The sequence below is a fragment of the Anopheles coluzzii genome, chromosome 3, assembly GCF_943734685.1.
Source record: "Anopheles coluzzii chromosome 3, AcolN3, whole genome shotgun sequence".
Classification (NCBI taxonomy): Eukaryota; Metazoa; Arthropoda; class Insecta; order Diptera; family Culicidae; genus Anopheles; species Anopheles coluzzii.
This window is the reverse complement of record NC_064671.1, coordinates 22,730,695-22,743,535: the sequence shown is the minus strand read 5'-3', so window position 1 is coordinate 22,743,535 and position 12,841 is coordinate 22,730,695. Positions and strand designations below refer to the sequence as shown.

General features: G+C 46.1%; 1 protein-coding gene across 6 annotated transcripts in view; it reads right to left on the bottom strand.

The window, feature by feature from the left end:
- The window catches only part of LOC120954768 (probable nuclear hormone receptor HR3), a 509,904-nt gene that overhangs the window by 64,315 nt on the left and 432,748 nt on the right, over window positions 1-12,841 (bottom strand). For 2 of the 6 annotated variants that reach the window (XM_040374993.2, XM_040374994.2), the window contains exon 1: window positions 5,204-7,161. The exons of 3 other annotated variants lie outside the window; for them this stretch is intronic. In XM_040374993.2, the coding sequence (XP_040230927.2) occupies window positions 5,204-5,327 (124 nt within the window). In that variant the 5' untranslated portion in view covers window positions 5,328-7,161. Of the gene's footprint in view, window positions 1-5,203; window positions 7,162-12,841 lie in introns of those variants that run through there. One more of the 6 variants, XM_049610200.1, reaches the window with a different exon arrangement.

Genomic DNA, 12,841 nt, shown 5'->3' with positions numbered 1-12,841 from the left:
ATAGAATCAAAGTTGAAATATTCATATTGGCAATCGTTTGCACTCAACACCGACGCTTTGCCGCGTTGCATTTCAAAGCAGCAGTAAATGTTTGTCCCTTTACCCTTTACCCTTACCATTTTAAACGTTATCGCTTCCCACACACCATGACGCGCAGAGGAGTAAAAAACATTTAAAAAAACATACTCTGTTTTTTCATCACTCACCCATCATATCATTGTTCAAGAACCCGTAGTTCATTAAGATTTTACGCGACTTTTATTCAAATTTCAGCCAAAACGACGACAACGGCAAGAGCCCTCAACAATCTCTCGCAGGTTGGACGTTGGCAAGGAAAAGCATAAGAAAAAGGTTTATTCAGTTTTAATTGCCACCTCGACAACGCTTTGCATGGGCGCTTTTCTCGGCACGGGCGTACCTTTTCATAACGACCGTAGAAGAATAGGTGGCAATTAGTTGCTTTTCCAGCATTGGCGCATTTGCTTGGCTGGCTGTTGGCAGCGGGGACGGTTAAAGAATTTTGGGAGCCGTAGCAAAAAAAGTACTGCAACGAGAAGTAGTTTTTCGGTGAAGAAGCTTTCGAGTTTTCCGTTTAGGGTCAGTTTAATTATTATCGTTTTATTTCCGGCAAATTGGCTTCAAAGCGGCCACTACTAGTAAAGCTATGGCGAGAAATGTTTTAAAAGCATTTTGAAATTTTTCTTATTAAAAATAAGTGAAATTTTAAAGAATTAATATCATTTTTTATGTTTGTTTATCTTTTATTGCCTCAAAAGTCTGCTTGTACAGATACAGATCAAATTATAATAAAAGCTTTTAAAGTTAAAATTCTAATGCGTCCAGTTTTTTGTCGTTTACTTTAAAATCTACTGTCAGGTAAATGACCGTTGTCTCAATTCAATGTACTTGTTATTTGCTCAGCCTGAACATGAGAAATGCAAACAACTCGGAGTTCATTTGTCTCCAAAGTATAGTACGTTACGATGCTAGAAACACGCATCCACACGGAGTAAACTGTTCGTTTTTAATCCACGCCCCATGGAACGGCCCCCAAAACAACATTGGTTTAAAAATGCATTCCAATGTACCTACATTTGTGTTTGGTTTGATGTACCTAGTTGCTTTCGAAAACTTACGCCAGCCCAAAGTCAATGCCCTCCCGCGCACTAGTGACAGGCGGAGGCGCCAGTGCACGAAACTCGAAAACACGTCGCCCTGCCCAAACCCAAAATCATCTGTTTAAACTGTATCGCAAGCTTTTCCACGTGCAACCGACCAAAAGGGGTGAAACGAGGGCAAGAGAGAGGTTTAAAAACAAAAGAAAGAAATGAAAAAAAAATCAAAATAATACACAAAACCCTCGACTTCGGTCAACAAAACAGAGGGAATGAGAAACAATAAACCTGCGTCTGGATATATAGAGCTAGAACAAAATCGAATCAAATCCGCTTTGGATTTCCCAATTCGTCGGCTCGTCGCAAAACCATTTGCTGACTGGGACTTCGCTGGATAGACAGGTGAAATATGGTTCGTCAGCCATCTTTCGCAATGCTGGCAGAATGAGGTAGCACAGTATGTGTGTGTGTGTGTGTATGTTCGAAGGGAAAAGAAGGGTGACGGCGGCGGCGGCGTTGGTAACAAAAATAACAAAATGCCAATTGGCAAACTTATTTCCAGCGATGCCGATCCGCCGTACGACGAAGGACCGAGGAACGGAAATGGGAAATGGGAAGGGGAAAAAGCTGCAGCGCAAAACAAACGCGAAACGAGACCGACAAACGCCATTTGATTACACATGGCAACCGGTACCGGGGCTTGCTGCCGGTTGGGAGGTTCCGATGGGTGGGTGGCTTGTGCCCGAGAGCCTGGCGGGCTTTGCACTTTTTCCCGACTGACCTATATTCCGCGCCACGGGCATGTGTTTGAACAGCGCACGAACCGTGCGTCTCCATTTCCTCGGCGTTTCGTTCGGTTGCGTTACGTTTTCCCGCCACGCCACGTTTGTCGTGCGGCTTGTGCGGGTGCTCACAGACACAGAGGCACACAACCAACCGAGGCATCGAGCAATCATTCTCTCGTCTATCGTCACACGAACCCACCCGGAGGGGGGCTGTAGCAGAACGGTCGGGGTGGTGAAGAATGGTTCCGGAATGGGAGTTCTTTTCATATTTCCATTTAGAATATTCATGTGCCTATGAGCGCACTGTCGCACCCGCTCACGACCCTACCGTCCCAGTGTTCTTTGACACCTTTCCACGAGGTGGAGCTTTTCTCTTTCCCATCCATCAATCCTACATACACACACACACACACACACACACACACACACACACACACACACACACACACACACACACACACACACACACACACAGGCTGTGAGCACACTGGGTGCATGCCAGCACATTCGTGCACATTAATGCCCGATGACGAATGCCAAACCATCCGACAGAGGGTGGTGTGAAGGTGTGAGAAGAAGCAGGCAGCAACAAAAAACTCATCATTCTCTGCACCCCGCCCCATTCGGCAAATGATTTTTCTTTCGCCATTTTCATTCCCTGTCCTTTTCACTCTTTGCTCTTCCTATATTTAAATTGATGCTTTTGCATTAACAACATAGCAGCAGCAGCAGCAGGGCAGGGAAAAATCATCGACACCCTGCGACTTGGGAAATGCAAAAGTGCTCCTCACCCACGAGAACAGCAAGCATAGGGAAATTAATTTATTTATTTTTTCACTGCGTTTGTTTACTGTTTTGTAGAGCCTCTTTTTTTCTACGCCCGCTACGAGATAGTGCCGTGGGTTGGCGCGAGGCAACAGCATTACAGAACCGGGGCCGGTTGTGGCCAGCGAAGCGCAAACTGCCTCCGGTCTACCTGCGCTTTGGCTGTGCGCTTTGAGAATCGGGTGTATGGAATTAAAAAGGCTAAGCATAATTATGACCGACCCAGACTGTAATGTATACACACTGCTGCTGCTGCGGTGCATATCGCGGGAAAGATTCGCGCGAAATGTTCTTCTGTCGTGGGGAGGGATAAGAATTCAACTCAACCACGAACAGTATGAAACGGGATGCCGCTGCTCCCGTAATTGCGTTTCATAAGATAATTGCTTCAATCTGGGTTCTGGTAAGGGATGAAGCGAACTGGCTAGGAGTAGGAAAACACTTTAATGAAAACGGTGGCTTAACGCTACTTAAGCCTGTGCTGCAGGGAGTGTGATGGTGATGGTACTTTAGTTTAGCAAAAGGCGAGTTGTGTCTGGATGGTTTGATACTGTTTGGAAGAGTTTTTGTATATGCAGAAACAAGAATGATTAATTTGAATCATTAAATTAATCGTTAAGGAGCTTCATTTTGATTTAAATACTACATCGTTGGTTCAATCAATCTTGTAGAATTTTTTTCAAATTAATTCGTCTATTACGTAGTACCTTAAACCACCAAAGATGTTATAGTGGTAGTATGAAGCAGGCTTGATTTTAGTACCTCATTTAAAAACACTTTAATGCTAAATTAAACAAAGTTACTTGTTTGCTTTCGGCATTAGCGTTTCATTACAATTTTAGCAAGGCAATAACATGATGTCAGCGTGGTTTGAATTAAAATTACTAACAGTTATTTAAAAATAAAATTTAATATGAATATCCCATCTATTAACTCCACCTTACGGAGAAATTCTGGTAATTTCAATGAACTTTGTTTTTTAATTAAAAAGATAGTAATTTTTCATCGCTCAACCACGGATTTGCATCAGAATGCAAATGAAACCAGCAGCAGAGCCAGGGTTGAAAGACAACAGGAAAAAAGAACCACCGAGCAGGGTATGGGGCGGGGGAAAACAAAACAGGCGGACACTAAAAATGTCGGCAAACAGTCGAGCCCAGGCATAGGCAAATGCTAACGCAACGGTACATTTCTATTCACCAACACAGAAGCGTGAAACGGGAAGAAGCGAGGCAAAAAACAACAACAAAAAGTAGAAATAGAATAAGAGGGTTAAAGGAAGAAAAGGGAGGAAGAACATAAAAGTAGTTAGATAAAGCCGCGGCTTGGAAACGAAAAGCGTCGAGCGCGAAGAAAGCTGGTGGTTGTGTAAAAAAAAAACAACAACAACACAGTGAGCAAGAACCGGGTAAAGTGCAGCAGAATGATGTTGGGAAAAACGCTAGCTAACGGATCGTGCGTAAAAGAGAGGGAAGTAAAACATAGTAGATAAAAAAGAAGAAAAAAAAACAAGTGTTAAAGAAGCAGACAGAGAAAAAGAGCTTAAAGAAAACGGGAAAACTAGAAAATACAATCGGAAATCAAGCAAACGAAGCGGACGAATGAAAACGCGCGAACGAAGAGAAGAACAAGAACAAGTTCTCAGGTGTAACATATTTGTTAATAGCCACCAGACAACCGCTATGTGGCGCGGTTCAGTTTGTTCGTTTCTTGTTCTCTGTTTCTTGCTCTTCCTGTTTTCCCCTTCCTTGCCTTCCCTTCCGCCAAGCCCCAACGCGTTGGGAGGGAGAATGTAACGGTGCTGTGGCAAGCTGAAAGCCTGTCCCGAAACCGTCCCGGAACGGGACTGTAGCTGCCCGTTACTATTTCGCGTTTTGTTTCGCGCGCACGCCCGCGGCCGGAGAGAATGTCCGATTGGGGCAGAGAAAGCAGCGGGAAGGTCGTCCCGACCGAAACGGCTTGGCAAAGGCAGGGGGGAAAAGCTCGGCCCGGCTTGAGCTTAGGCGAACGCACACGCACAATCACAGAACCGCACAGAAGGTCGAGAATTCTGCGCCCGAGACTACCGTTAGCTACTTTTGATTTCAATTATTTCATTACACCCGCCATCGTCATCACGATGACTGTGCGTGGTTTTTTGGGGTGCGAGTGCGGGGAGGTGGAGTTTTTGTTGCGTTGCCTTTCGTACCCATCAGCCGGATACACTCCCACCCTTCCAAACCAGCAAACCTTCGAGTGGGTTTCGTACTTAGTTCCCAGAGCAATCAGAATGCTTCCCGGGGTACGATCGGTTTAACACAGAGGCGCCTTTAATTGCCGCTTAAAATGCCGGACCTACGCGGCTACGGGAGACTTGAATGCCGGCGATGAAACGGTGGACGACAGATGTAGTGGGCGCTGGGTTTTTGCGCGAATTGAGTTGTTGCGAACTACACATAAAACGTTGCTTCCACACTGAAGAAGATCCGACATGCTTACCTTTTATCGATCCGCTGGACGAGTTCTGTACGGTCGACGCTTGCACATTCGTTTGCATGGGTATGTGCGCTTCCAGCTTGGACGTAACATTGCTCCACATCTCAAACATCCTCGGTGTAAACATTGGTCCGCGTGTCCCGTACGCGGCACTACACTGTTGCCTCGGTTCCCTGGTCCGAGGTGGGCTTTAGCGAATCAAACTGATCTATTCACCACTGTTCAAGTCACTTGGCTTTAAGTTTACGTGTAATGCTTCAAACAACGTTCCTACTGTGCGGGGGCTTAGTGTCACTATGATATTACTTAGAATTGGGCGTTTTATAACCTCCAAAAACTGTTAGGCACTGCTAAAACGTTACGGCTGGTATAACACAATCGGTCAGAAATTTCCCGACTCTCGCAATGACCCATCGAACGCCATTTTTAAGTAACTGCTTTATGAAACCTTTATCGCCCGCAAAGCGACTGCTATCTCGGTGGCCCCACAATCAGTCCATCAGTGTCTTTACCATGCGAGGTGGCAAAAAAGGCACACAAAATCCGTTTCAGTTCCAAAATTTGGTTTTCCCCTCCGAGTCAGCGGGATTGTAGTGACGATGCGACCGGGTTAAGGCGTGTGGTGGGTTTGATTTATCATACGTTGCGTCCGGTTTTGTGTTTCTCTGCTGCTGTTATCGCAGTCTCAGTCTCCAATAAATGTCATCTAAGCAGATGCTCTTTAGCGTTACCTTCTTATGCATACGTGAGTTTTTTTTTGTTTTTCTTTGTTATCTTAAACGTGAGCTTTTATTTCCTTGTTGAGCGATTTTTTTTTACTCCAAAAAAACAACAAAAAAGTTCGAATGATCAGCACCGGAGTGGTGGGGCAAAACGGGAATGAAACAAATCTCCGTACTGCTCCCCGTCCGCGTAAAAGGAAACGGCGTCGGTCCGCTCGAAGAAAGCTTTCTTACGTAAATCGCAAGCTTCCTCTACGCACACACACACACACACAAACCCGCTTGCGTTACCAAATTTTGAACCGCGAGCTTGGGCAGACTTTCACGAATTTCGGTACTTTGCCGACGCTTGGCGGTGGCCGGTCGGAATCCAAACCGAAAACGCGTTTTTTTGTTGAGCTTCGTTGTTGCCGTTGCTGCTGCCACGGGACTGGTGATGGAGTTGGGCAGTCACTTTGGTAGTTTGGGTGGAGGGAGGGAACGCGTTTTTGTTGTTGTTGGTTGGTGCTCTTTCACTTCATTAGCAAATGAAAGGTTGCTATTATGATAGGTCTGTTTTCGGGTGGAATTATGCAACGCGACGCTCGATCGACGCGACCGCTACACACGAACACTATTTTAGGGGGAGAAAGGGAGGGGACGGAACACCAACTCTTTCTTTTTCTCTACACACACAGACACGCACGCACACACAAACGAAGACCGAACGCACACTTGGATAGATCACTTCAAACTTTAATCGTGGCGAAAGATTTTGATGTTTTGAGGTAGGAATCACTCACAGGCACGGGGGAAAACGGCACCGAATAACAAATACACACACTTTTTAAAGCAAATGCCTACGCCGATGATGTATCCTTTTTTTTTTTGGGGGGGGGGGGGAAGGCAGTCTACTTACTGCCTGCAAGAACACAACGCACTGGTGGTGGTAGAAATAAAACTTCGCGATAAAGCTTGCTGCCCTTTTGTCACATTCGGCGCAATAAATCCTGCCCAAAAACAACACACACGCACACTACACTTTCTTGTTCACATTCACACACACACACACACACGCTGGGTTTGGGTGAGGGTAGGAGAAGGGGGTGTTACTTTATCACCACACTCCACCGCACTCCGATGCACTTGGGTTCACTGGCGGTCCACGGGTGCAGCATTCCCACCGGCGGCATTTACACGACGACGAGCCCTGCACTCGCGAGCGGGTTTTTTTTCTCTTCTGTTGGCACGGCAAGGGAGGAGGGGGATTTAAGTAAAACAGCGGTCGGTGAGATATAAATAATTTTACAGCCCTGTTATGCGGGAGGATCGCAGTCGTTCGTTTGTTGGTTCAGGGGAAAGGACGATTGCAGCGGAATCGATGCGTACGTGCGGCGTGGCGAAAGGATTTCCGCGGAAATTGTATCTGTTCATTTGATATCAGAGTGATTGTGATGTGAGTTGTGCGTTGCGGTAGACGGTATCTGATACATGGACGGTTAAAGTGTGATTTTAAATTGCTTTTACTTTTACCTCATATCGAAACAGTTACATGAGACACTTTACCGATTTATCAGTTTGATCGAATACATAATGACAGCAAACAACATTCATAAATATTTCTTGTGATGGAATGAAAGCCAATATCGCTATATTGCAAGTCCAGGAGACTGTTTCCACATGAAAATACGTTCGTTTTAAGCTCCATTTAATGTTGAAGTATAAAAGAACATCTTTAAAAAAACAACAACTAAACAAGCTGTTTCCTGTATTTCCAATAATTGCTGAGAGTTTCCTTTTACATAAATATGATCAAATTCCTTCAAAAATATGATTTTTGTCACATAATTCCTTTGCATAGTCGTTCATTAACATTCATCACAGCCCAAATCGATATCAATCTGTCTACTTTTGGGGGTTGCTAAACAGCACTCGTTACCATATCACATTGTAGCACAATTCTTTAAACCGTTTCATTTGCTTAAAGCAGTTTCCTGCTCTTCTGGAAAAAAATCTCCCAACCCACAGCCACGCACGATACGGGATCGGGATGGCAAATCGGGGCAACAATCTCCGTCGCCACAGCGGGATGGATATAATTTTCCATCAACCTACGCCCCATATCGGCAGCATTGTTGGCTGTGCGCATTTCCGCCCTGCGGTCTAATGCAATTTTCTTTCATTGCTTCGGTTTGTTTCCTCCCCCCCCCCCCCCCCCTCCGGACGGAACGGCGTCTAAGCAGGAGGCGGGCAAGCGGTACGATGCAAGCTATCATATTCTATCACATTCCCCGCTCTTCGCTTCAAACTATCGGAGCTTACTATCGGAGCGAAGACATTTTGCTCCTTAATATGTTCGACAAGTCGCGGATGGGAAAGGAAAACTTGTTCCAGCGAAGTGTAAGCTACTTGGAAGCGAGGAAAAGTTCTCGTAGGAGGCAAAACATCGCCCGAGCGGATGTACGGTGGCGGAGTGTGCTGTGTTTTGTGAGCGAGCTTGCATTTCCTGCAGTTGTTTCATTCACTCCTGTACCCGCGCCCGCAGTTATCGGAGAAGGAAATGTTTTCCCCCTTTTTCTGGCACTGATTTGTTGCTGCAAGCGTAAAGAGGCAGGCTTTACTCTACGTTCTCATCCAGCACATGTAGGGTAGGATTTTATTCCACCATCATCACTGCCACCACCACTACAACCTAGCAATCCTGCTGGCGGAACCTCGGAGCATAGGGTTTCTCCAGCGGCAGTGGCAGCGGAACCAAAAAGCCAACGACCAGCAGCGAGCGAAGTTGCATGTTTCAAAGTCTCGCTACAAGTCAGCAGCATGTGTGTGTGTTTGTGTTTGTGGCCGCTGCTATGGAATGGAAGATAGTACATAAAAATGAATCGATTATTGCCAAGGGGATGGCTTCCACGGGAGCCATGGGGGAGAAAAATAGACATTTCCTCCGCTGCAGTTTTCCTCGCTTGGGGGGGAGCCCATTGAAGAGACAGAGACAGAGGGTGGCGTTGGCAAGACAGCAATGCTAGTGATGGAGCGTGTACAGGGGTGGCGGCTCTTGCAAGGCGCGGACAGCGTGGAGCCAAGCAGACGAGCCATTTTGGCGGTCTTTTGTACGAACACTGATAGCGACCGAGCACGTTGAAGGAGTGTTGTGTTGGTAAGAAAGGACCGTAAGTATTTGGTTGCAGCGACTTTAAAGGGAGTAGTATACTTAAAGATATTAGAAGCAAGTAGAACTATTCTTGAAGGGATATTTGGATGTTTTTAAAGGGATACAATTAGAATTTGATTTAAAAAAGCAAATTAGAGAACGTGAAGTTGATGGACGTTATATTCAAAACGTGCCATGTCAGAAAGAATTATGAAGCAAAGGTCAAAAAAGATTTCCAAATTTCATTTTGTTCATGTTACTTTCGCAAACCACCGTCGGATGGCTCGATCTGCCTTCCCGCTATTTTATTTACCCAAAATGCTTTATGCACTTCGCTTTTACTACTCCCCAGCGCGGGGAGCAGCAAAGTGAAGAAGCGGAATAAAAGGACCTGCCAGAACCGACGACCGCTATCGTGACGGCCCCCCCGAAACCCCTCGTGTAGTATAGTATAGTACCGCACACGAAATATCGTAATTCATTCATCACGCAAACGCGTGTCTCGTGTGGTATTTTCGGACGGTTGGGCGGGAAATTGTGTGTTATTTGACTTCCGGCTTTATTCCTTTTTTGTTTTTTGTTTTGGAAAGGTGGAGAGAGAGAGAGAGGGCAGTTTGCCACCGTGGATTCCCTGGAGGGGAGGATTCTAACAACCGCACCATCCCTTAGCACGCTGTCTCCCATGCGCCACCGTGAACGAGCGGTTGATGGTTGCCTGTAGATTTGATTTGTAGAAGTTTTTGCTCCGTGGGGCGAAGGGTTTTGGTTTTCGGTCACGTGATAGTGTGGTTTGTGTGTGTGTTTTTGTTCTTCCCTTTCTCCCTTTATGACAAATGGAATCTCGCCCCTAATGCATTCTGATGGGTTATGGTGGAATCGTGAGCACTCAAACAATACCCCGCAGCAAAGGGACAGGGAGCGTGAAGGAAAGGTGCAGAAACCAAAGAAAATTGGATTCCACCAGTGTGCGGCAGGAGTCGGAATATCGTCAATCAACATATTTGCAGTTATTGAATGCAAAATATTTCCATATTCGAGGGAGCAAATAAAGTCATATCCAAACAACGGCAACGGGATAAAGAGAAGGCAAAGATCGGCGCTAGCGTTGTAAGGTAAAGAAATACTGGTTTGGTGCCAGTTCGGCACCATGCAGGTACACACAGACACTGGCCATTCACCGGACCTTTAGGCTGCAGCTAAACTGGAATGCAGTAAAGCAATACGGGAGAGCTACGTATAAATACCGCACGGCACGATGGGCGATACTAATTTTAGCGTGCTCCCGTACCATGCAGATGGCTGAGATGATTGAGGTTGCACCGCTTTTTGCACACGAGGTCACTGGGACACCGGCACACACACAGTGCTGGGATGGAGCACGAGGAATAAATCCAATCAGAGACGTCTGGGACGTTGCAATTGCAAGCGTGCATCTGCATTCATTCCGTGCTCTGCGTGGCTGGCGATGGAAGGACGGATCCAAAAGAAGCAGCACCGAGACGGCACTGCAGTTTGAATGCTGCATGTTTGCTTTAGTATAAAACGTTCGCAAGCGGCACAGGCAATAGAATAACGCGAAGAAAGCCTCGATGGAAGCGTGATCGAGCGCCCGGTTTGCCAAGTGTGAAGATGCCAAGTTACATAAATACAAAACTAACGCTCACAGCTTAAAGCGCACAGCGGTACCCGAAATAGTGGTGTGACTTTCGCTTTTTGTTTTCCTGACGGTTGGGTGGCTCACCCAATTCGTACGCAATTGCAATAAAGCGCAAACCAAAGTGCAGCGGAAGGAAGAAGCAGCAAACAACAAATGAAAGAAATCACATTCAGAATAAAACAACCATTTGGTGTCAAAGTACGGCAGCCGAAGGCAATTATACGTGCATGTGGCGGTGTGAATTAAGACCGGCCGGGTTTGCTTTTATTTTTAGTCAATTCAATCAAGTGTGATCGTGTATTTCGATTGAATGGTGGATTCAAATGAAAACGATCTTTTTGGAATGAAGTTTTATATTACTTTCAATCACAAAAATGTCTTTTAAAATAATAATATATATTTAAATTGAAGCATCTCATAGTTGTGCAACACTCATTGTTGTGCTCGTCATACTCAACCTAACGGCGCATGAATTCTAATCAATAAACGGTTGCACACTGCTTGCTTGGGATGCGGCATCGTACCGCCAACCCAACCTAGCCCAACGCAGAAAGGGCCGCTTCGCTTTTTTCTTATTCCTTGTGCGTACATGCATGCGTACACCATCGCCACGCAATTGCACTACGTGCACGGTGAGTGCGGCGGTGGCAACCCTTTCCACCGAATACCGAAATCAAAACAACATACCCACTGACACACTAACGGCGAAACAGTGCACGCACATATGTTGCACACTGGTGCACCGTCCCCGGATGCAAACGGTGCGCGCACCGGCAAAACAGGAGCGAGAAAGAGAGGAGAAGAGCAAAATTGCATTGCAAAAAAACACACACAGCATGATGGAAGCTGATGATATAATACCGTTTCTGCCTACTCTTTCGCACGGTGGAACATCGGGGGGGTGGAAACAAATGCAACGGAATGAGCCTCACCGGGAACAGGTTTCAATGACGCTGCTCGCTCATCGCTCAGACAAAAGGATGCACATGCACAGAGAGATGCCCGGCTCGTGTGTTGGTGAGGAATTAGAGATGGAAGAAATTGCAATGCTACAGTTAAGTTCGGGAGAGTCTTTGCAGTCGGCAAGAGAGGCTCTTGAGTTTTAACACGCTCGTCGAGGATGAGAGTATCATCAGTTCGGAGCTGTTGGAGATTATTACCTCATCGTCGTGTGCAGTTGCATCCGTAGGCTGAACATTGAGAAAGAGAAAGAGAGAGAGAGAGAAATGCTCTCTTTACAACAAATGCACAATAAAGAGAGTGCAGCAGGGCAACGACATCGTCTCGGTGCAGTGAGTTGCGGGTTTCTGCTTTTTTTGTTTTTGCTGCCTTTCCTGCTTGTGTTCGTGATGCCCCACCATGGATGGGGTAGTTCCCCAAACGTGGAGAAGGGCGCATAGAAGGGGAAGCGCGTCGTATGCACAAGAGCGCTGCACCAACACCAGCACACAAGGGACACGGGAGCAACTCTGTGTGTCAGTAGGTTTTGTGTGAGGAAGCATCGTTAAGTCGACATATGGTGCTGGTACCGTTGTGCAATTTGCGTTCTGAAGCAGCCCAAGGCGTTGGGGAGTCGGAAGGTTGTTGGAATCCAACTTGGAATAGAAGGGTTAATCGATCGAAATGCATTTCTAAAGGTTGTTGAATTGAAAAGAAAGTTTACGATGGTAATAGACTGAGTCTATGAAGCATCTATATTTTATGGTCTTCATTAAATTGGAACCAAGTATTTTGGCGTCTGCACCAACTAAGATATCAATCGAAACATCTTGCTAGCAGGTGCTACAGCATAGCACTCCTACATGAGAATTTGAAGAAAAGTGGTTGCTCTTGTACTCTCCCCGTCATACCCAATTAAACCTTCCAGCTCGGACAGGATTTCCTCCACGCACACACAACAACAAAAAAGAACTCCACATCTTGTAGCTATTTGGCTGGAGCTCACATATCCACCTCTTCTACGCCATCGCCCATTGAAGTTGTCTTAAATTTAGAACAACCACCTTTTTTCATGCCATGTTACGATGTCGCGCCAGCTGCCCAAAATAGTCCCCGCCGCATCATCACTGGGGGGACTGTCGATCTCTCTCTCTACTGGAGGTCCCGTGTCATCGGGATGATTGTGCCTGTTT